We start from the raw sequence: 24,484 nt of genomic DNA on the forward strand, positions 1-24,484 counted from the left end.
TTCTAATCAGAATCTCCAGCAAGATACTCGCTCACGGATTTAAATGCTTCTAATCAGAATTCCAGCAAGATACTCGCTCGCTGATTTAAATGCTTCTAATCAGAATTTACAGCAAGATACTCGCATAGTGCTTTAAATTCTTCTAATCAGAATTTCCAGCAAGATAATCGCCCAGTGATTTAAATTTTCTAATCAGAATTTCCAGCAAGATACTCGCTCACTGATTTAAAGGCTTCTAATCAGAATTTCCAGCAATATACTCGCTCACTGATTTAAATGCTTCTAATCAGAATTTCCAGCAAGATACTCGCTCACTGATTTAAGGCTTCTATTCAGAATTTCCAGCAAGATACTCGCTCGCTGATTTAAAGGCTTCTAATCAGAATCTCCAGCAAGATACTCGCTCACGGATTTAAATGCTTCTAACCAGAATTTACAGCAAGATACTCGCATAGTGCTTTAAATTCTTCTAATCAGAATTTCCAGGAAGATAATCGCCCAGTGATTTAAATGTTCTAATCAGAATCTCCAGCAAGATACTCGCTCACGGATTTAAATGCTTCTAATCAGAATTTCCAGCAAGATACTCGCTCGCTGATTTAAATGCTTCTAATCAGAATTTACAGCAAGATACTCGCATAGTGCTTTAAATTCTTCTAATCAGAATTTCCAGCAAGATAATCGCCCAGTGATTTAAATGTTCTAACCAGAATCTCCAGCAAGATACTCGCTCGCTGATTTAAATGCTTCTAATCAGAAATTACAGCAAGATATTCGCTCGCTGATTTAAATTCTTCTAATCAGAATTTCCAGCAAGATACTCGCTCACTGATTTAAATGCTCTAATCAGAATTTCCAGCAAGATACTCGCTCGCTGATTTAAATGCTTCTAATCAGAATTTACAGCAAGATACTCGCATAGTGCTTTAAATTCTTCTAATCAGAATTTCCAGCAAGATAATCGCCCAGTGATTTAAATGTTCTAATCAGAATTTCCAGCAAGATACTCGCTCACGGATTTAAATGCTTCTAATCAGAATTTCCAGCAAGATACTCGCTCGCTGATTTAAATGCTTCTAATCAGAATTTACAGCAAGATACTCGCATTGTGCTTTAAATTCTTCTAATCAGAATTTCCAGCAAGATAATCGCCCAGTGATTTAAATGTTCTAATCAGAATCTCCAGCAAGATACTCGCTCACGGATTTAAATGCTTCTAATCAGAATTCCAGCAAGATACTCGCTCGCTGATTTAAATGCTTCTAATCAGAATTTACAGCAAGATACTCGCATAGTGCTTTAAATTCTTCTAATCAGAATTTCCAGCAAGATAATCGCCCAGTGATTTAAATGTTCTAATCAGAATCTCCAGCAAGATACTCGCTCACGGATTTAAATGCTTCTAATCAGAATTCCAGCAAGATACTCGCTCGCTGATTTAAATGCTTCTAATCAGAATTTACAGCAAGATACTCGCATAGTGCTTTAAATTCTTCTAATCAGAATTTCCAGCAAGATAATCGCCCAGTGATTTAAATTTTCTAATCAGAATCTCCAGCAAGATACTCGCTCACGGATTTAAATGCTTCTAATCAGAATTTCCAGCAAGATACTCGCTCGCTGATTTAAATGCTTCTAATCAGAATTTACAGCAAGATACTCGCATAGTGCTTTAAATTCTTCTAATCAGAATTTCCAGCAAGATAATCACCCAGTGATTTAAATGTTCTAATCAGAATTTCCAGCAAGATACTAGCTCACGGATTTAAATGCTTCTAATCATAATTTACAGCAAGATATTCGCTCGCTGATTTAAATTCTTCTAATCAGAATTTCCAGCAAGATACTCGCTCACTGATTTAAATGTTCTAATCAGAATTTCCAGCAAGATACTCGCTCGCTGATTTAAATGCTTCTAATCAGAATTTACAGCAAGATACTCGCATAGTGCTTTAAATTCTTCTAATCAGAATTTCCAGCAAGATAATCGCCCAGTGATTTAAATGTTCTAATCAGAATCTCCAGCAAGATACTCGCTCACGGATTTAAATGCTTCTAATCAGAATTCCAGCAAGATACTCGCTCGCTGATTTAAATGCTTCTAATCAGAATTTACAGCAAGATACTCGCATAGTGATTTAAATTCTTCTAATCAGAATTTCCAGCAAGATAATCGCCCAGTGATTTAAATGTTCTAATCAGAATTTCCAGCAAGATACTCGCTCACGGATTTAAATGCTTCTAATCAGAATTTCCAGCAAGATACTCGCTCGCTGATTTAAATGCTTCTAATCAGAATTTACAGCAAGATACTCGCATAGTGCTTTAAATTCTTCTAATCAGAATTTCCAGCAAGATAATCGCCCAGTGATTTAAATTTTCTAATCAGAATCTCCAGCAAGATACTCGCTCACGGATTTAAATGCTTCTAATCAGAATTTCCAGCAAGATACTCGCTCGCTGATTTAAATGCTTCTAATCAGAATTTACAGCAAGATACTCGCATAGTGCTTTAAATTCTTCTAATCAGAATTTCCAGCAAGATAATCACCCAGTGATTTAAATGTTCTAATCAGAATTTCCAGCAAGATACTAGATCACGGATTTAAATGCTTCTAATCAGAATTTACAGCAAGATATTCGCTCGCTGATTTAAATTCTTCTAATCAGAATTTCCAGCAAGATACTCGCTCGCTGATTTAAATGCTTCTAATCAGAATTTACAGCAAGATACTCGCATAGTGCTTTAAATTCTTCTAATCAGAATTTCCAGCAAGATAATCGCCCAGTGATTTAAATGTTCTAATCAGAATTTCCAGCAAGATACTCGCTCACGGATTTAAATGCTTCTAATCGGAATTTCCAGCAAGATACTCGCTCGCTGATTTAAATGCTTCTAATCAGAATTTACAGCAAGATACTCGCATAGTGCTTTAAATTCTTCTAATCAGAATTTCCAGCAAGATAATCGCCCAGTGATTTAAATGTTCTAATCAGAATCTCCAGCAAGATACTCGCTCACGGATTTAAATGCTTCTAATCAGAATTTCCAGCAAGATACTCGCTCGCTGATTTAAATGCTTCTAATCAGAATTTACAGCAAGATACTCGCATAGTGCTTTAAATTCTTCTAATCAGAATTTCCAGCAAGATAATCGCCCAGTGATTTAAATGATCTAATCAGAATCTCCAGCAAGATACTCGCTCACGGATTTAAATGCTTCTAATCAGAATTTTCAGCAAGATACTCGCTCGCTGATTTAAATGCTTCTAATCAGAATTTACAGCAAGATACTCGCATAGTGCTTTAAATTCTTCTAATCAGAATTTCCAGCAAGATAATCGCCCAGTGATTTAAATGTTCTAATCAGAATCTCCAGCAAGATACTCGCTCACGGATTTAAATGCTTCTAATCAGAATTTCCAGCAAGATACTCGCTCGCTGATTTAAATGCTTCTAATCAGAATTTACAGCAAGATACTCGCATAGTGCTTTAAATTCTTCTAATCAGAATTTCCAGCAAGATAATCGCCCAGTGATTTAAATGTTCTAATCAGAATTTCCAGCAAGATACTCGCGCAGTGATTTAAATGCTTCTAATCTTTCGTAGTCTGTGGGTCGACCACTAGAAGTTCTAGAACCTTCCTATAGATGTGGATTTAAAGTATTTTAAGTAACACAAGGTCGAATGAACTATCTAGTCGAAACTTTACATTGCGCGAAAATTCGTCATTCGGTAACGGTGATTGTTTTTCAACAATTTCTTTAAATTGCGTTATATGTACTTTTATTGCTTCCTTACTAACAGAAACACCGTGTTTTTTTAAGTCAAAATTTAGAATTACGGACCGTAGGAATAGTTCTTTAACTGTATTAAACTATGGCTTGAAAAGGAGCTCGGTTTGAAAGTTTGCCTTAAGGGGCAATCGTCTACTTTCGCGCTATTTCAAGCTGAACTCATTGAATTTTGTATTTTAACTTATAAAATTAATATTTATGTTTAGAACAGTCTGTTGTTTAGTGAATAAAATAATTTCGACAATTTTAAAGTTAAAAGTAATTAAGTTATTACGTTTCAATTCGGACCCCCGGAGCTAAACAAGTTGGTCAAGCGCCCAAACTACCATTTAGTTAGGACCTCTAATCTCGTTAACTATTAATATTAGAATTATCAAAATTATTTTAAGCACTAGAGGAAGGTTCAGCCTAATAAGAAAAATATAATTCAATTATGTAATTTTTAAAACAGAAACGTTCAGCTTGAGCGAAAAAAAGGCTTTGACGGTATTCTTCCCCCTTAAGTAAATATCTTTTTATTAAAAACAATTTAATCAGGAAAAGGAAATTTGACACTGCCTATTCTTTGGTGGCATTATATTTCAGTCAAAACGCGTTTAAATCTCAAATTTTAATGTAAGTGCCGTCAGAAACAAAAATAATGCATATAATACGTAATTATATGCATTATTTTTGTTTCGACGGAACTTACATTCGAATTTGAGAGCTAAACGCGTTTTGGCTGTTGTATAATGCCACTACAGAATAGGCGACAGTGTTTCCATTTCCAAATTATCTGATTCCGCTGCTTACCGAACTACTTTGCGACAAACTGTCATTCACCGATGTCTTTCAGTGTCATACCATTAGCCTATCATAAGGTCCTCATAAGCAAAGGTCTACCATAGGGGTCCTTGTTAACGGCGTTGTCCTGGAGATAAGAAAATTAACGTACGACGATAGGGCAGTAGCGCCATCTTTGTTTTCAAAATTTCCTCATCTAAAATATTATCTTACTTAGTTGAGCAGCCACGCTCGGGTTGATAAAAGCCACACAAAACGCGTCTAAATCTTAAATTTGAAAAATAAAACCGTTCAGAAACAAGTTATCCTATTTCTAAAACCCAGTTTTAGGTTCTGATGAATCATTTTGCAACGATAAGTGTTAATATTAAGTTTGAAAGTGTAAAATTGCGAATAAGCCTTGGCTACGGTGCTAAGGGCTGGTGGCGGAGATTTCTCCCGCCTGGTTCTAAGTTTAACAAGATGTCACGGACATTTAAGTACACACAATCCCACTGATGTATTAACTTAATAAACCCAAGAGGAATGTTATCGGAAAAGAATTATTCGAGTTACCTGGTTTTGAAAATAAGGTGGCGAAACGCGAACACTTTAATGTAAATTTATTTTTAAAAAAACCAAGTTTTTCGAGTTACCTGGTTTTGGGAATAAGGTAGCGCACAAGTTTTTCGAGTTACCTGGTTTTGGAAATAAGGTAGCGAAACGCGAACGAGTTAGATGGCACCGGTATCAATTGGCACGAAATTCAAATATGACAATCGACCAAAAACACTAAAGTGGGCAAGTGCCCCACTTCTCGGGCTCCGACCCCAAAAATTACGAAAATCCCGTCGAGGCTATAATAGTGCCTACCGATTGAGATATCAATCGCCTTTGTACCACTAACGTACCGCGAGCAATCGTGTGTACGGCAGCTGGTCAAAAAATATTTAGTAGCACACTTATGCTTAACTTCTGGGCATAACAAATATTTAGGGTCACACTTATTTTTTACGCGCCTGTTCATACGTTATTCTTATTGCAGGCAGGCTTTCAATGGAATGCGAATATAGCTTCAGCGCGTAAAGAATTCAGGTATGATGCGAAATGGCTAATTAACTCACTTAAAATTAACTTTTTCCAACGCGGCTGCAACCTAAGCTGGAATTGGCCTAGAAGTAACAAAACTGGTGATTTTTGATCAAATCTTACTTACCTACTTCCTGTCGTACGACGTGCGTAAAAAGGGCGTTAAACGTGCGTAAAAAGGGCGTTAAACGTGCGTAAAAAGGGCGTTAAACGTGCGTAAAACGTTGGGGGTCACACTTATTGTTACTTCTGGGAACACGTTGAAAGCTCGGCGCGAACGGCCTTGAAAAATGCGAGAGGGAAACTGGCGTTTAGAACTCTATAGACACGCGGATTTACCATGTCGGAAGTTGCGGGGGTCCGTATACGCTGTCCAAAAAACCTCACTTAGAATTAAAATTAAGCAACGTAATTGCAAATCTAGGTTTAAGGGAAACCACAGCTATTCAAAAATATAACTCTCATGAAAATCGGACTTAAATTAAAGAACGTTATGTAGACTTTTAGGCGAAAATATAAAACCGCGAAAATTGGGGTCCCGTAAATTAACCAGGAAACTATACTTAAATTTAATATTTACTGATATAACTGAAGTTGTATATCCGCTGAATCCTAACCTAACCAAAAATATTTTTTTTAACGTTATCGGACTTAATTTTAAATAAAATATCAACCACACAAAGCGAAACCACAAAAAATAGTAAATTGGGCATTTGCCCAACTTCTCGGGCTCCGATCCCAAAATTACGAAAATCACGTCGAGGCTATAATAGTGCCTATCGATTGATATATCAATCGCCTTTGTACCACTAACATACCGCGAGCAATCGTGTGTACGGCGGTGGCGGCGGCGGCGGCGGCTACACAGTAGGTGATCGTAATACACACAAATCCCTAAGGATTGTGTGTAAAAACGATCACGCACACCTTCTGCGCATTCATCATGCAACGCGCGAAATTCATTTGGGGAAATGTCTAGTTGAGAAAATAACCACTAGGAGGGGCAAATACTGCTAAAACGTTACTATAATTTACGTTAACGCCACATTCACCAAAAGCTAAGCAGTAACGAGGGCACCTGATTTTATTTGCGAATTGTAGCTTGAGTAACTTTTTTCCAAAGCAATAGTTCTTTTTACCTCTCCGAGGGTACTTTGTACCCTGGAGGGGTATTACAATCACCATGTCTGTCTGTGGGTCTGTCTGTCAGGCCTGCGAACGCGTTCGCATTTTCGGGGCAAAGGGTAATCACTGCGTACGCAGTTTCTTAGAATCAGGGAAAAGGTTTTTTTAGAACCAATGAGATTGCAGTATTATTTGATTTTATTAAAGCGGAGCAGCATACTGGGGGGCCCAACGGGTGGAATTGGAGAAACGCTAAAAATAATCTCGACATATTAATTATCCCTGAGTATAAATAAATACATTCTTGGTGTAGTATAATTTTTTAATCGGCCGGGATTCGAACCCGAGCCCTCTTGCACGACAGGTAAGCGTTCTACCGCAGAACCACGGATACAGTTACTCTTTACTGAAAATTAAAAACTCTTCCGAGGAGAGGTATATTTTGGCTTGCCAACTTGTTATATAATAACCTTGGCCATATTGTTGAAATGTTGCCTCCCCGCTTCAGCTGTGGATCCGTTTTCTCTCCCACTAAAGAGTTTATGAACTCATTCTAAGGCATTGGCTGAACTATTCCAGGGCAACATTTCAACAAGTTGGGCAATTGTAAAGACATTTTATAAAATCAACAATTAGTGCGTTTAGCAATTTTAGACGGCTTCAATTTTGCAATTTTCAAAAAAAGCCAATAATTCAAGTGTAGTATCTCCACAACTAAATTTTTGTTCTATTTTCGGTTTTGTCCGACACTTTTTTACCTAATACAAGTCATCACTAATAATATACTATTTACAGTTTGGAATAGACCTTCCTATAAAATAAGCTACGCTTGCAGAACTTGTTTTTATGTAGCTCATTCGTCACGAAATAAGTAGAACAGGGTTGCCACACGGTAGTGAAAACAGAGAAATCAGGGGAAAGTCGGGGAATTTAAAAAGGAGCCTTAAAAGTCAGGGAAAGGTCAAGGAATTTTAAGAATTTGTAAAAAGTCAGGGAAAGGTCAAGGAATTTTAAGAATTTGTAAAAAGTCAGGGAAAGGTCAAGGAATTTTAAGAATTTGTAAAAAGTCAGGGAAAGGTCAAGGAATTCAATATTATTTTGACACTTTATTTATTTCCTTGGAAGTTTGGCTAATTTTTTCAACATTGCTTTAACCTTTTTACTGAAATAGAAGTCCCCATAAATTTATTAACTTCTAATAAAAATAAAATATAAAATAACAATATTGGCCCTAAAAAGTCAGGGAAAATCTCTTAAAATGGTCCGGGAAAACCGGGAATAGTCAGGGAATTGGAATCTGAAAATTTTGTGGCAGCCCTGTAGAAGTCTAATGTTGGTCTTGAAAAGTCGACGGAAATCTCTAGAAATGGTGAAGGAAAACAGGGAAATGTTATTTTAAAATATTGTGTCAACACTGTCACCTATATAAAATGGAAAGAATCTACGAAAAAATTAAAAACAAAACCAATTTTATTGTACGCTTAAATACTGCTCGAACAGGCCCGTTTTTTTTAGGAATATATAATTGTTAAACATTTTATATTTTTATTTTTTTTTAAATAAACAACGAAAATATAGTGCTTAAGTATTTAAATAACCAAAAAACACATTCAAACATTTAAATTTAAATATAGGAATACGATGGATGTCTTTGTGAATGATAGTAATTTGGGTAAAATATCTAAACATTTATGGTAGGCGCGAAACTGTGCCGCAAATTATTCTAAGGAAAAACGAAAAAAGATGATTGCATAAATTGTCCTTTTTTGTTTGTTGAATATCACATGAATACGAGAGCGTATGTTCAAAAAAAATCGTGGATTTAGTTTGATGGTTGGAAATGTTAGAAAAAATATAATCTTTTCGACAATACAACCAAAGAAAAAGCTGCAATTTTAATAAAAGTTTAAACGTAAAAAATAAATATTGCGTCATGGAACCAGAAATAGAGCCTACGCGGGGGAAAGAATTCTGGACGGGGCAAAAATGCAAAATTTCCGAATTTTGTTTTGAATTTTTTTTGTATTATTTTGCTTATTAGGAAGAGTATTATTTTTGCTTGGTTTTCGAAAGTAGGCTACATTGCAGTGTGAACCGTATGGGACGCCGGTCTCAGCAATTGGTCTTGCCGTAATTGGGATATTTCTTTCTAATACGAGCGACGGAACGTTGGAAAACCACGTTGTTTTTGCGCATGAATGGTCCCCTGCGCTTCTCGTCGGAAATGTTGATGGTTTTAATGCCGGGCGCGTGCACCAAGAAGGCGTTATCCAGGATGTACAGGGTGTAGTTCATGAGACACATCTCGTACATCTGGAAGCAAGCATTATCATGACGTCTTAATGAGATCAGAATAGCCACGGTCACACTAGAGCTTAAAACCCAGTGTAGGTCAGTTTGAATGCCAGTTTTGACCACCGGCTTGTTTATTCATTTAAAAAAAACCGTTAAAATATAGGAAAATAGGTGAAAATAAAGGAATTTATAGGACGGCATTAAAAATATAGGAACATATTGGAAGTCTGGTCACCCTGCAATCAGGGCCGTGCAGATTGGGTAGCGGGGGCATAATTATCAGGGCCCAGAAGCGAGCTTTTTAGGGGCCCATCACCAATGCCCCTTTGAAAATTACAGCTAAAAGGTCCCACGCCAGGGTTGGCACAATTTTGCAAAGGGTGGAAACGCGATTTTTTAATTTTTCCGCGGTTTTTTCCACCTATTGTTTTCCTGTTAGAAACCGTGTGGAAAATCGTACTTCCACGGTTTTTTCGACCTCTAGTGGCAAAATTCAATAAAAATAAATAATAAAAGCAGTATATTCTTCTATTCTATTCACTCTTCTTCTGGCCTTTTTCATATCTCCTATTTGCAATGACCAATTTAGTCACTTAATAGATATATCAATGATTAATTTAGCACGAAAAGAGTTTTTTCCATTTCCCCCGGTTTTTACCAGTTTTTCCCACATAATCAGCTAATAATCAGCTAGGGTAATACCCAAGGCACCACCTTAGGCCTAAGTCATCGAGCGACCTTTGAAGCCTTTAATTCAGGTGGCCGGGTTACAATGCGTAGGAGGGTGGTGGAAAGCCCTTCATGCCACGCGAGCCAACAGCTCCCTACACTAACTATTACCGTTAACCCCAACAAGTTTTTATGGAAGGGGAAACCGAAGAGCTCGGGGGAAAACCCCTTAAACCAGGGGGGGGGGAAACCCCTTAAACCAGTGGGGAAAAACTTGCAAACTCAACGCAGAAGGAGTTGTTCCGAGTTTTCACCCAGTGCCACAAGCTGGGATTGTACCCGGCTCCTCTTGCTGCGAGGTGAAAGTGCTAACCACTCCGTCACCCCACTGGCAAAACCACTGGCAAAAACAGTTTTTTTTTGGCAACCCTGTCCCAAGCTGACATAAATTACACCGGGAGCCCCGAAATTTGTCTGCACGACCCTGGTTTCAATGCCTAGATAGATACTTTCACGGTAAAATGGATAATAGACTTCTGATAACGAGAAATTACGAAATTAAATGGCTGTCTCTTATACCTGACTCATCTTGTCTCGTTTGCCCTCCCACGTCAGTTCTTCCTCGTAGAGAGGATCCTTGTTGGTGCCGATGTAGATGGGCTCCCAGCTGTTTCGGGTCCGGTCCCGTTTGCTCTTCTGGTGAATGCCCAAGTCGTTTTCGTTGGGGATGACGTTGGGCCAGGTGGGTCGACCCGGGAAGTTTTGGCAGGAGTCGCACGTCCACTTGTGGAAATAAATAGCTTTCTTTTCGAGCAAAAGTTTGACCAGAGTGGTTTTGTTTTCGGGGGGGCTTTCTGAGGCGGCCACTTCGAAAATGGGAAAGACGTACACGCGCGGGCCCCCGACGTCTCTCTTCTCGTCTTCCGACTCGGCCGCCGCCATCTTGAGGAACCTGGGGATGATGTTCGAACTGGGGTACAGCTCGATGTCCGACGCCAAGACGTACTTGGTCGTGGCCATCGTCCGCGCCACGTTGCGAGCCACGTTGATCGGGTACCCGCGACCGAGCTTGCGCGGAGCTTCGCGAGTCGCGTTCTTAAAGTTGAGGGTGGCGTTTTCCATGGCGGTGCAGTTGTACGTCGGCTCCAGGTCCGCCCAGGCCGGGATCTTGACGCCCGGCTTCAGCGGTCGCCTCTCGAAGGAAGCGTTCTTGGGCACGTGCCAGACGCCGTCCGCCTCGAAGACCAGGTGCCAAGAGACGTTCCGGCGCACGCACTCGTGGCAGCGCCTCAAATGGCCCACTATCTTCAAGGCCCTGGTCAGTTCCCGGCCGCCGGACCCCACGTACACGGATAAGGAGACGGGACCTCCCCAACGACGACACAGTACCACGGAGTGTTTCAAGAAATTGGACGTTCCTTGCGTAGTTAGCGTGACGCTCTCTTCGCCCACGTACGTCCGGTTGGCCCGGATGTAATTAGCCAGGACGTAGTACTGTCCGCGACGAGTTACTTCCAAGTCCGCTTTGGGCATCTCGGTGCTGGAATTGAGGTTGACCGCTGTCCCGCCGTTTTTCATCTTCGCGACTAGTTCGGAATCGAGAGTTGAAGTATTAGGAACCTCGACGTAAGCGGCCTGATTCTGGTCCCCGGAGTTGACCACCAGGACGCAGGGGGCCATCGGGGATCGCGTTTCGCCGGCGATTCGAAAGCTGAGGAAATTGTACACGGCCAACGACACGTTGAAGACCACGAACAGTCGCATGAAGGTCTTGGTATCGACCTTCCAAAAGGGCGCCATGACCTCTATATCACCTCGAAGATTTACTTCGTATCTATATCCTCGGCTTCATCTCTGTACAAAGAAAACAAAACGTAGAAAATTATAACATGTGGTTTCTTTTCGCTTGTTCCTGGATTTTGGAGTAGAGTAAGAAGAGTAAGGCTATGACGTCATTTTACTCCGATTCTGTGAAGGCGAATAGTTCGAGTCGGAGTAAAAACGTTTTTCCAAAATGGCTGCCTGTGGCCTTTTTAGCAGATACATTCTGGCTAGCAGACGACAAAATCCTTTTCAGGAGTAAAAAGAGTAGCACTTTTTAGCAAATAAATTATAAATAGAAAGAGTAGACCTAAAATCGTGGAACAGACGAATAGTTCGTTTTAGGGTTAAAAGAGTAACCGAGGGGCAGGTCACTTAAATTTTGGGTGCGTCTTAATCATAGTAAAATGATTAAATCGGGGTAATCGTGATTAAATCAGGGCAATCAAGATTAAAAAATCTAATCAAGATTAGAAAATCTAATCACGATTTAAACGAGATTTAATCATTATAATCCTGGTCTAATCTTTTTAATCAGGATTTAATCATTTAAACAGATTTAATCATTTTAATTAGATTTAATCATTTTAATCACGATTTAATCAATATAATCGGTTGAATCGAGAATTTATCATTAAAATCAAAACTAAAGTACGATTTAATCATACTAATCACGATATAATTTTTTTAATCAGGATTTAATAATTTTAAACAGATTTTAATCAATTTAATCGTGATTAAATTGAATTTAATCAAAATAATCACGATTAAATTGAATTTAATCAAAATAATCACGATTAAATTGAATTTAATCAAAATAATCACGATTAAATTGAATTTAATCAAAATAATCACGATTAAATCGGATTTAATCAAAATAATCACAATTAAATCGGATTTAATCAAAATAATCACGATTAAATCGGATTTAATCAAAATAATCACGATTAAATCGGATTTAATCAAAATAATCACAATTAAATTGAATTTAATCAAAATAATCACGATTAAATCGGATTTAATCAAAATAATCACGATTAAATTGAATTTAATCAAAATAATCACGATTAAATTGAATTTAATCAAAATAATCACGATTAAATCGGATTTAATCGTTTGAGGGGTGCGTCGTTAATCAAGGAAGTGATCTGCCCCTCGAGAGTAACCTTTAGTCCGATATCAAGCGAAAAGAAACCACCTAATAACAGCTCAATTGCGATAACGCCAGTCTCTCTCGACGAAATCATTGCGAGATAAATATAAAAACGAAGAACTACAGGGACCTATAAAGAGTGCCTTTTACATTATTACAATGGAATTCGTAACCCAATTTTATTCCACAAGAGAAGTGTGACGCCGTCAATTTTTATGGAACGCGAAAAATTTACGTCTATACTTGGATTTTTTTTATATATTTTTTTCTTAACTGAATTTTATCGATTTCGATGGACGGTGGTTGGTAAAAACGACGTCGCGTTCAAAGCGAATGGGCTAAATCCATTACGACTTTCGCTATTTTCTATTTACTCAGTTGCTGAAATTATTAATCGTTAAAAATAAATGACCAAATTCGCTAAAAAGATTCGTCATCGCTAAGAAATACCTCGAAAAATGAGCGCATAAAGGTACCTCGTACAATAAAAAATATATAGTCAAGATATGTTTAAAATTCAACGAAGGTAAAATGAAAAATACCGCGTTTTACCTGATGCCATCTTATCACGTGACGCGCGTAATATATTACCTAAATATTCCTCCTTAAGAAAAGATAAATCACTATCCACTGGCTGCGTTCACCAACATTCTGATTCATTCCTAATTATATATCAGAAAAACCGTAACAGTTGTTAACCATTTTTGCTTCTACCGATTGTGACGTCACGATAGCTAACGGAAAGCTATCAAAGTACAGCCAACTTCAATAGTTTTGACACGCGCTTTTATTTTATCGCCATTGGCCAGGATGGTACTTTTGCGTTAGACTAATATTAATAACGTGTTGCCTTATTCCAGGATTGCCAAACGTCAGGGAATTTAAAAATGGGCCTAGAAAGTCAGGGAAATTAGGAATTTGTAAAAAGCGTTTAATCTCGACACATTTTTAAGTTAATTTTACTCTAGATCTATGGCCAATTCTGCTATTATTATTTAGATCCTTGAAAGGTTTTTTAACGTTGAAATAACTTTTGTACTGAAATATAAGTTAATAATATTTTTTAACTTCTGATAAATGTAAAAGTTAAAAACTGTCTAATTTTGGCCTTAAAAAGTCAGGGAAAATAACTTAAAATGGTCAGTGAAAACAGGGAATAGTCAGGGAATTTGAATCTGAGAATATTGTGGCAACCCTGTATTCATTCGAGTATTTAGTGCGAAATTTTTACGAGCAGGTTTTTCTGATATATGTTTTAAAAGTCACTCGCACGTGGAAAATTTATGTTAGCCGCCATTTTTGATTAATTGATTTTAAGCGGATTTTGAGCGTTTTGGGCGTTCGACAAGCATTTACGCCACGATAAGCAATCGGACCAAACGGTAACGCAATCAGAAAAATCAGATAATTTGTCGATTTTAGGTGGTGAACGCGGACATGATTATAAAGACGTTTGGGGGTGGGTTCGGGAGGCGAAGTGTTTCAGAAGTAAGGGTCACGCGGTAATGCCATCCTCGTTACTGGTTTCTCCAGTTAGCCTCAGGGTCCTCTCTTAATAGAACGCTGCTCATGAGGCAAGAGAGTCACTTTCGCTGCTTCCGCCCCCTTCGAATCAAGGCCGGGACAGCGAGCACTCAAAATATAGTAATTGTTGCCTTCACAAATCTCACTAATACCAGAAATAAATGAAGTCTCTTACGTGAGAAGTTTCCATCTAGGTTGTAAATAATGGAACATGTACCTTAGCAGGCTCGAAACAGTTTTTAATGGTAGCTGAAGATGAAAAGTGTGGAAATTACTGCGCGTTTGACTATAGAGTGCTAGCAGTTGATGTGTTTTTAAAAGTTAGTGACGTCACAGCCGTAGCTTCCGTAATGGTTGTCATGAAAACTCGCGTTTTTTCTCAATAGACGTTTAACATTGGTGACGTCGCAGGGTTTCAAGCTGCTGGCACTCTTATCTTCTCGACGTAGTATTTTTATTAAGTTACTACGTGATGTATTTCGCTTCGCACTATTTTTTTTTACAAAACGTATTTTGAAAATAAGCTGGAACTTGCGAAGGTACGTGTTTCAAACGCTTAGCATTAGCAGGATAGAGAAAGAGATATTTAATTTACTTCTGATAATACAATATAGCGGAAGATTTACCTTACTATTAATATTTGAACCCAATAGCATTTTTACCGATGCCAGGAGAGAAAACGAGGTACTGGGACTCTTCAAAAGGTTCGTCTTTAGTCGCTCCATTGACGCGTGTTTAAGACAAATGAAGAAAAAAAGTAAACACAGTCACGTGTGTTTGTCTTATACAAATCGATAACCATAACCTTACCTTCGCTTTCCCCTCTAGCCGGATTTTACGATGCGATATAGCTATAATTTACGCGTCTAATTAGCGAATTTAACCCTAAGCCGGCTATTTATCATATAGTTAGGCCTAATTGCAACGGAGAATTGGAGATGATAAACTGGGGAGGGCGACCTCCGCAAAACGCTTCCCCTTTTATTAACGGTTCAAAAAACGCGCCTTCCAAACCCCGTGGAAAGAACAATATAGTTTGAAACTTTACCTTTCTAAAATTCTCGGTGGGCTTTTCTTAAAATTCTCAACGTCACTTTTTTCGTCCTAAATGCGAGGCTGGGAATCAGCCAAAATGAGAAGCTCTTACCACACCATTCTTTCCCCATAGCAGCCTTTCTCCCAAGTCTTTTTCGATAAGACGAGACGCGAACTTTTATCGACCGTCGCGGAGGACGCGCCTGCGCAGTCGGAATCCCGTATCGCGCACTTCCCCCCCAATTATTCAATCCCCTCATTCTTAGCTAAAAAACAAGCTGGCGCGTTCGATTTTTCTCGTTATTTCATAGGGAAAATTACTTGCAAAGTTACACCCAAATTACTTCAATTTTGGTCATAAATTAAGCGATTCTAATTTAGGCTTAGAAATTATGAAATATAAAATGTAGCGAAGAAATAACTACGAGGTTTGTTTTTTAAGAAATATGTTTAAACTTTACTCAAAAATGGCAAAAAATTCAAGAGAAAAACATGACAATCACGAAAGAAATTCGTTAAACGGAAAATATACATGTACCAATTAAATTAGTTCCTATACATCTTCTTGACTTCTCCGCACACACCTTGCCACTTTCCTTTTGAACTCTGTATAACTTTCGCGCCATTCTTTCTGCAATTTCAAACGTTACGTTTTAATAAAATTTGTTGATTTACCAGATTTAGCTCAAAAATAAGCCTTACTGCTGCATCCACATTTGCTGGTGATTCATCATTAGGATCGGCGAGCATTGATATTACGGATATGAGAATAGTTTCAACAGTATGTACAGGAAGCCACCGCTCTGACGCTTTCTCGTAACCGAATTTGTCATCACCCGGTTCGTGTAGGATAGAAATGCAAACATCTCCAGTCCTGTCTATGTTAGGATGCCATATTTCCGTAATGAATTTCATTTTGGGCGGCCGCAGAGGGTATTCTTTCGGGAAATATAGATGTGCCTTGAAGAAACCTCCCTCACTGAGCAAAATAAGTCAGTAATTATTTAATTAAAAATGTTGAAAACTGATAATAATTAATGGCAAATTCTTACTAGAGGGTGTCAGGAGGGCCAATAATTAGAACTTCCCATTTGTATATGTCATTGTCATCAATCAGCCCGGCCGAAAACCCTTCCACAGGATTTTTCTTGAGCTCTAAAGCCATGTGGTAAACAATTAATTGCTATTAGTTAAAATTCTAATAAACTAAAGGTGAAAATGTTTAGTTCACTATATTATGTAAGTAAAAGTAAGAATTAATAGTGCAAAATACCCTATTAAAGTGATTGTTAATTTAAGGCCATCACATTGATATAAGACCTTGAAAATTTTAATACAATGACCTTACTGCATGATTTTGCAACTAAATTTTATTTGGGATAAGTTGTAAGATATTAACTATTTTAGCCCTCATTCCATTCATTCTTAACGAAAAAAGGATAATTTTCTTTGTGACGAAATAACAAAAGGCATGTCATTTTCTAGGAAAAACCTTTGCATCATTAATTTGGCCCTAAGCCTTAGACTCGAAAGAAAGAATCGAGTCAATCAATATCAAAATATTTAATATTCTCGTAGCAAATTCCACCCTAAACTTTGCGTCTACCGTTAAGGGGGTGTTTGATTCCTATCGTAATTTTAAATAATGTAATCAAATTATATTAATTGTTGTTGGTATGCAGTTATTTGTTGGGCCTTTTGTACAAATCAATGATAGCCCTAAAAACTGCACGCTTGGGAGCCCTTCCGAACGAGGTTCTTTACGTGAAAAAAACAACTACGCAGAAAGGAAATCGAAATTTTAAATTTAATTTCCATAATATAATTAAGACGTTATTATCGGGAATAGTGCTGTAAGTTAATTTTAATTATTAAATTGATCATACCATTTAATTGTTTTCGAAGCAATAGAGCAGATTGTTGTTCTGCCATTCGGGATTTAAGGTAATGAACTGTCTTTCTGTGAAAAACTCGTGCGAGCCAATACACAGGCAAAATTGACCAATCAGATCGTGTTTATCGGGAAGCCTGGGTTGCGCGCCATCTTCCGAATGTAATTTCGTAAATCAATAACACGTAATTTTCGACATTAAAATTAATTAATCTTTCAATTTAAAGAGTAAAGTTTTGAAAATGGCTTTGTTAGTAAAAACTTTAGAACGCAGGTCCATGTTTTTTAATGAATAAAACACTTTCAATGTAGAGGTCACTCTCCGCTATTAGCTATTTGTATGTCACTTGTTTTCGGCCAAGACGATGATTTTTTTTTATAGAATCGAAAAACCTCTTAAGGCAGAAGTAAGTGGTTTTGTGTTTCTGGGAAAAAATAAGAGATGGCGCTGAAACACGTCTCTTATTGGTGTTGTCAGAAAAATATTTTTATTTCAATTTCACGTGATTTTGTTAAACTCATTGTACTGTTAAAGTTGAGAGCAGCGCGCGAACATTTAAAAACGTACTCGCGCTGAAATATTAGCTCGCGGTATAAAACGATGCTTTAGCGCGTTACATTTGAATTTTGCTATTTTTTAATGAAGTCGTTCACCAAGACCTTAGCGACTTCGCGCGTCAGTTAGGCTAACTACTCAAAAATACGGTTTAAATTGAATATAAAATTAGTTCCTTGTGCTAGCGGTGTAATTTTCAATCGTAAACTAGATTTATGTCAAACCTATGGAGAGCAGTTTTAATTTTAAAAATCGGTCCACTAGTTAAGAATTTTTCAAGGCCGCCCGTTTCCAAAACTATAGTTTTTAAAATTTTTTAAATAAAATATTAAATAGAAAATTCAAATATAAATCTTCAATCATTGACTAGTTAAGGTTTCTAAAAAAATTATACAAAAAACCAAGGTTTATTATCTTAATTATTGTTGAATTAGGGAGTGTCGTAAGAAGGTCTTATTTCTAGAGTTATTGCTGATTTCCCCTTAACCACTCTATTAATGTTCGATCTTATTCTTATTGATCAATTAGCTTGCATTGGTAACTATTTTTTATTGGTAAATAAATATTTTATCGGGCACAAAGATGTTCTAAGTTCCTAACAGTCCTATAACTGCAGGGATCTCGTATCATATTTAAATTATTATTTTTATCTGGTTTTTCTCTTGTTTTGTTTTTTTGCGGTAATTTTGCACTTCACTGGGAGCTCGCAGTGTCATTCTTCCGCAAAATTTATATTTTCTTCATGTCATATCATAGAAGGTTAGTCATGTTTCTTAAACTTTTTATAATAAAATAGTTAAGAATATTCTAAGTAAAGCAAAGTAGTTTGTAGTACGTTTTATTTTAGCTTAACGTCTAATTTGTTCTTTAGTGTAATATTTTGCCACAGATGGCAATAGTGCCTTGGCGAAGCACATTTTGGCGGGTTTATGGAAGACGATGCTTGTTCTAGAACCTAAACTATAGACGCTAAAAGAAATTATTCGCTCCAAAATAAAAACCGTCAAAAGGAAGGGTTTTTAAATTAAAAACGCGTGAATCTCGATGATATCGCCCATTTTTTCGTCGCACGTGTAATTATTTATTCAGATAATAAAATAGAATCACGTGGGCTTAGCAATATTTATCTGCATTTGTCTTAGCCAATAAGATTATCCCTTCCGAGCAAGCACGCGCCAATTTACACAATGAACCGATGAAGATTTTCAAATCAATTTCTTTTAAGATCTATTGGGTAAATACAGCGGGGATTTGGGATACGCTTACAATTCCTCCTCGAAAGCAAAATTAGACATCTGATCAGTTATCGGATTTAGCCCTATGTTAAGTGTTTGTCGTCTGCTTAGAACGAGTTTGTAGCTGAACTATTCTAATGCCAGGATAATAATATGAATAGTTTAAATTTTGCCTCGTAAATAGGATTTGAAAAGTCCAAAACTATGATTCTCCAAATATTTGGTCACGAGGTACGTAAAAGGAGGGGCTACTTACAACGAATTAAAGGCTTTAAAAGTCGCTCGATGACTTAGGCCGAAGGTGGTGCCTTGGGTATTAGCCTATTATTATTATTAATAGTAAAAAGTAACTAAGAACTATGAAAATGTTAAATTCTGGCACCATGAAGTTAAACTTCTCAAACACAGGGAATTGATTGGCGCCCTCTAGTGTCTACATTTTCATATAGTTGTTGGAAATTAAGACTATAAATTATAATTCATTATTATTATTTATAGTGATTATATCATTATTTTATAACTATAAATTACAATACTTAGCGAAGGCAAATTAAAAACTTATCTCATAATGTTTGAGTCTTCAATCAGAGCGGGGAGGGGGAATATTACATTTTTCATTATCCAGATGGCGCTAGAATCATATTGTTAGGGCGTTTTCATTCTGGGAAGTATAAGATCATCAAGGTTTTTAAAAATCGTGCATGACTCCATCATTTTGAGCAGCTGTGAATCGAGTTCATATGCATTTTAAAACATCGAAAAGTTGTCAAAAAGAAGTAAATGCAATAATGCACGATTTTAGTGGCGTTGGGGAAGGGGCGGGCTAACTGACTAGAAAAACCTCGAAAAAAGAGTAATTTTCATGAGGAGGATCAATGCGCCTGCTCTATTGGACAATGGCACTGTGACGTCATACGACTTCACCCGTACTGTTGTCCTATAGGTTAAAAACTACTATTTATTTACTTAGGTAAGTGATAAGCGCGCTTCTCTCATTTTGGGCTGTTTTTGTTATTTTAAACCAAATTGAGCCGTAAAATTTCTTTTTTCGAAAATGAGAGGAGCGCGATTTTTGGGGCTCTGAGAAGAGCGAGATTTTTTATGCTCACAAAGAAGCGAAATGAGAGAAGCGCGATTTTTGACGCTCACAAAAGAGCGAAATGAGAAGAGAGCGATTTTCGACGGTCACAAGGGAGTGTAATGAGAGAAGCGCGATTTTTGACGCTCACAAAAGAGCGAAATGAGAAGAGAGCGATTTTCGACGGTCACAAGGGAGTGTAATGAGAGAAGCGCGATTTTTGACGCTCACAAAAGAGCGAAATGAGAAGAGAGCGATTTTCGACGGTCACAAGGGAGTGTAATGAGAGAAGCGCGATTTTTGACGCTCACAAAAGAGCGAAATGAGAAGAGAGCGATTTTCGACGGTCACAAGGGAGTGTAATGAGAGAAGCGCGATTTTTGACGCTCACAAAAGAGCGAAATGAGAAGAGAGCGATTTTCGACGGTCACAAAGGAGCGAAATGAGAAGAGAGCGATTTTTCGTCGCTCACAAAAGAGTGAAATGAGGGGTGCGGAAATTTTGCTTTTTAGAACGGCTGTTTAACAAAAATGCCCCTAACTGGACTAAGCTCCTTCCTAAAAAATTAAATCAGTTCTGTCTCTCATTGGTTCCCTAAGACTGACGTCTTCCAGAGCGCACCCTGGTGACGTTTTTTCTTCCCTCCCCCTCTAAGTTAAAATAAATTAATTCTTGATAATAGTAAATGGAACTTCCTTTATCAAATATTTAATTGGATACTAATCCTTTCGGAAGGGTTTGTATTAAGAACTTATGGTTAAATTTAATTCGCATTTCATTTATTATTCGTTTAAAACCATGCCTTGGCAACTTGAAAGCGCTATCAAAGCCCGATACAATTAGCAATTTATTCAATTAAAGATTAATAACGTTTCTGAACTAAGATTCCAGGTAAGTCTTTTAATTTGTGTTTTTTTTTTCCGGAGAATTTTCATATTTACACTTTTCCGACTCCATCTGATTTAATAATGAAAACCAATTAATTTGAGCTTTTGATCTAGATTCTCCAGTAAAGAAAGGCGTTGTAACACGCGTGTCGTAAAAGATATTTACTTAGCGGGGAAGTTCGAACCCCGGCATACTTTCAGTTGTAAAAACGGAGCAAACAAACCCCTGTTCCCCGCGAAGGTTTGCCTAAGATCTCCGTCAAAAAGTCCATTAATATAGGCGTAGAGTTAGGCCTAGCCGTTCCCAACAACTACATCATAACTCGGACCCCGCGAGCATCGTACAACAAAGAGCCCACCGATCCTATTATTTTCCCCATAAACTCGCCATCCCATCCCATCCGGTGATATCATCCCGATCCTCCCCAACACTCTGTTTCGGCAATCATCCTACCCGGGGCGCCACCATCGGCCTGTGTGTACCTATATCCATTAGCTATGGCCTTCAGGTATGATTCGACGCTTATTTTATAGTATGAAAAAGTGGAGGGAAAAAAGAGTCCAGAATGACTGAGATCAAAGGCATGTCACTCTCATCCGGACTTCGTAACTTCCCTCCTGGACCTACCACAATCTCGGCTCTCTGTCTCTCAAAACTCCCCGCATCACCTCTCTCTCCCTTTTCATCACTGGCGCCATCCAACGGACGACTGTTGCATCGTCGCGTTTATTCCAGCCGCTTTTCCCCCCAAGATCGCTCGCGTTTAACGGTCAGCTCCGTCTCAAAAGTGTTTTTCGAACCGTTCTCGTTGCTCATTTGTTTCCATATTCTGGCAATTGGTATGATTTTCAATTACTTTGCATTCTTTGCCATCTCTGACGTCAATTTTGCACTTTTAATTAATTACGCGCGAAGGGACTTTTTAACTGTTTTGTGGGCTATTTTGTTTGTAGGGATATTTGGCTAAAAATGATGGAGTTGACGCGTTTTCATTGATGGTTAACTTCAGACCAAATCCACGTCCGTTTTTGACGGTTTAGACGTATGATACCGCTGGTAAGTTTTTGATTTACATTTCTGACGTTTCTTTGAATTTTATTATTGTTTAGTTGACATTTTTGGTCGCGAAATTATTTCGGGATGTTGACAACTCACTTTCTTTCGCTATTGCGTGTTGTAGCTTTATTTTGGTGTACCGCTTGTTTTTACCGTTAGGAGCGCCACTGACGTCGTTAGTGAATTCCATTTGTCGGCCAGACAGCCCGGATAACGCTCAGCCGTTATAAGTCTCCTCAAGTTTTCAATTTGAAATTTATAATAAAATAATTTTTAATTTAATTCTTTTAAATATATTAAAATATTTCAGTTCTGCTACATTTTAAATAAATTAATAACGCCTTTGGAAAATCCGGTATTGTGTAAATATTTACCTTTTTTTGCCAGACGTGAATAATATACACTTTATTATTTTCGGTTATTAAGGTTAACTTGGCTGCCGCTAAATACAGCTACGAGTTATGGTTAAAGTTAGCAGCTACTGTAGCCTGCATTTGTTTTCCTTTTGGAAAATATACGACCTTTTTTGACCCGAACTTACTTTTTCATTTATCGAACGCTGGTCTACACTTAATCACCTATTTTAAGGACATTTAATTTTAATATCAAGGCTCCATCCAGGTACATAGAATTCCTTAAAATCTCCATTTTTCTACAAAGGTTTCTAAACCCTAAAAATCCAGATTTGGTTCCTTAAGTACTCCGTTTTAATTAAATTCGCCTTTAGCTCAAATTATATTTATTTCTGCTCAACGATATAATAGTTGCAACTTAGTAAGTTTTTGGGGTAACTAAACGGTCTTGAAAAGCCATAACATGGGTTTCTTTTTCGTTTAATAATAATAAAATCTCGATTTTAGTTTTTTTTTGTTTAATAATAATAATAAAGTAACAATTTTCGTTTTTAGGTTAGTAATAAAAAAACAATTTTTGTTTTTCGGTTAATAATAAAATCTTAATTTTCGTTTTTCGGTTAATAATAAAATCTCAATTTTCGTTTTGTCGGTTAATAATAAAATCACAGTGTTCGTTTTTCGGTTAGTAATAATAAAATTTTCATCTTTCGGTTAGTAATAACATAATTTTCATTTTTCGGTTAGTAATAATATAATTTTCATTTTTCGGTTAGTAATAATATAATTTTCGTTTTTCGGTTAGTAATAATATAATTTTCATTTTTTTGTTATAATAACATAATTTTCGTTTTTCGGTTAGTAATAATATAATTTTCGTTTTTCGGTTAGTAATAATATAATTTTCGTTTTTCAGTTAGTAATAATATAATTTTCGTTTTTCGGTTAGTAATAATATAATTTTCGATTTTGGTTATTAATAAAATCGCAACTTTCGTTTTTGGGTTAATAATAATAAAAAAATTATAAAATCAAAGTTTTCGATTTTTGGTTAATAATAATAAAATAACAAAATTTTTGATTTTTGTTTAATAATAATAAACTCTTGGGGTAATTTTGCTCAAATTAAAATTCCATTTTGTTTCTACGCTCCGTGGGGTAAATTTCTAGAAATTTAAAAGTAAACCCTGAAAGGTTTTTCCTAATTTTCGTGTTTTTGGAGCTACTTGATAGGGGACTTAACAAACTTTTGAACTTTTAGTCTTTACGTTATTTTTATCTTGAAAAATCATTTGTCTCCTAATTATTTTTCAGATTTTGGTGGAATAAATTGAATAGGCAGTTTTTTCCGCTCAGAAGCGAGACACGATGAAATTGAGTGTGGCGACCTACCGGGCAAGCACCGAACGCTTGACCAACAGCATGAGGCAGGCTCGTTACGGGGCCATCAGCGGAATGTCCGAAGGGCGGAGGGGCAGCAGTCTGGACAGCGGCAGCGAAAGGCTTCTGATGAGTGGTCAACTACTGGGCTTCAACGACGAACAGAACCTGCAACACCTACGCGGAGTGACCTACTCGGACCCTCTTCGAGTGCACGCTTTGGACCTTAGCTTCCGGAGGGACCATGCCTCCTTCAGAGCGAGAGGACCCTTTGATCCTAACCATTCTCGGAGACCGGTGAGTTCCACACCTTTTCTTTGATTTCCATTACGGTTGGCGTCTGACCTCGGTGACCCTTAAGTGCAAGTTTGACTGATGGAAATAAAATGGTTTATAAATCGTGGAGTAAATTAACAGATTGAAATAAAATGGTTTATAAATCATGGAGTAAATTAACTGATTTAAATAAAATGTTTTATAAATCGTGGAGTAAAATAACTGATTTAAATAAAATGGTTTATAAATCCTTGAGTAAATTAACTGATTTAAATAAAATGTTTTATAAATCGTGGAGTAAATTAACTGATTTAAATAAAATGTTTTATAAATCGTGGAGTAAAATAACTGATTTAAATAAAATGTTTTATAATTCGTGGAGTAAATTAACTGATTTAAATAAAATGTTTTATAAATCGTCGAGTAAATTAACTGATTTAAATAAAATGTTTTATAAATCGTGCAGTAAATTAACTGATTTAAATAAAATGTTTTATAA

The 24,484-nt window shown here is 37.1% G+C and overlaps 3 protein-coding genes across 7 annotated transcripts; 1 reads left to right on the forward strand and 2 right to left on the reverse strand.

Annotated features, from left to right (window-relative positions):
• Positions 1-8,259: 8,259 nt before the first annotated feature.
• Positions 8,260-15,440, reverse strand: LOC149927295 (beta-1,4-glucuronyltransferase 1-like). Of its 5 annotated transcripts, none has more exons than XM_090158807.1 (3): positions 15,286-15,440; positions 10,319-11,593; positions 8,260-9,088 (listed from the first exon to the last, which is right to left on the reverse strand). In XM_090158807.1, the coding sequence occupies exons 2-3, from the start codon at positions 11,537-11,539 to the stop codon at positions 8,888-8,890; spliced, it is 1,422 nt and encodes a 473-aa protein (XP_090014933.1). In that variant the 5' UTR covers positions 11,540-11,593; positions 15,286-15,440; the 3' UTR covers positions 8,260-8,887. The 5 variants fall into 5 exon arrangements, with proteins under 5 accessions (XP_090014933.1, XP_090014934.1, XP_090014937.1 ...); XM_090158808.1 differs by lacking the exon at positions 15,286-15,440 and adding an exon at positions 13,266-13,365; XM_090158811.1 differs by lacking the exon at positions 15,286-15,440 and adding an exon at positions 12,844-12,980.
• Positions 15,441-15,701: 261 nt separating this feature from the next.
• On the reverse strand, positions 15,702-17,312 carry Ube2g1 (ubiquitin-conjugating enzyme E2G 1). The gene is made up of 4 exons (XM_090158130.1): positions 17,159-17,312; positions 16,325-16,427; positions 15,975-16,251; positions 15,702-15,903 (listed from the first exon to the last, which is right to left on the reverse strand). The coding sequence occupies exons 1-4, from the start codon at positions 17,202-17,204 to the stop codon at positions 15,826-15,828; spliced, it is 504 nt and encodes a 167-aa protein (XP_090014256.1). The 5' UTR covers positions 17,205-17,312; the 3' UTR covers positions 15,702-15,825.
• A 4,602-nt stretch (positions 17,313-21,914) lies between these two features.
• On the forward strand, positions 21,915-24,073 carry LOC149927297 (uncharacterized). The gene is made up of 2 exons (XM_090159488.1): positions 21,915-21,976; positions 23,644-24,073. Exon 2 carries the CDS (start codon positions 23,698-23,700, stop codon positions 24,028-24,030), a length of 333 nt encoding a protein of 110 aa, XP_090015614.1. The 5' UTR covers positions 21,915-21,976; positions 23,644-23,697; the 3' UTR covers positions 24,031-24,073.
• Positions 24,074-24,484: the final 411 nt, after the last annotated feature.

Source organism: Leiobunum rupestre, chromosome 9, assembly GCF_980474605.1.
Source record: "Leiobunum rupestre chromosome 9, qqLeiRupe1.1.hap1, whole genome shotgun sequence".
Taxonomy (NCBI): Eukaryota; Metazoa; Arthropoda; class Arachnida; order Opiliones; family Sclerosomatidae; genus Leiobunum; species Leiobunum rupestre.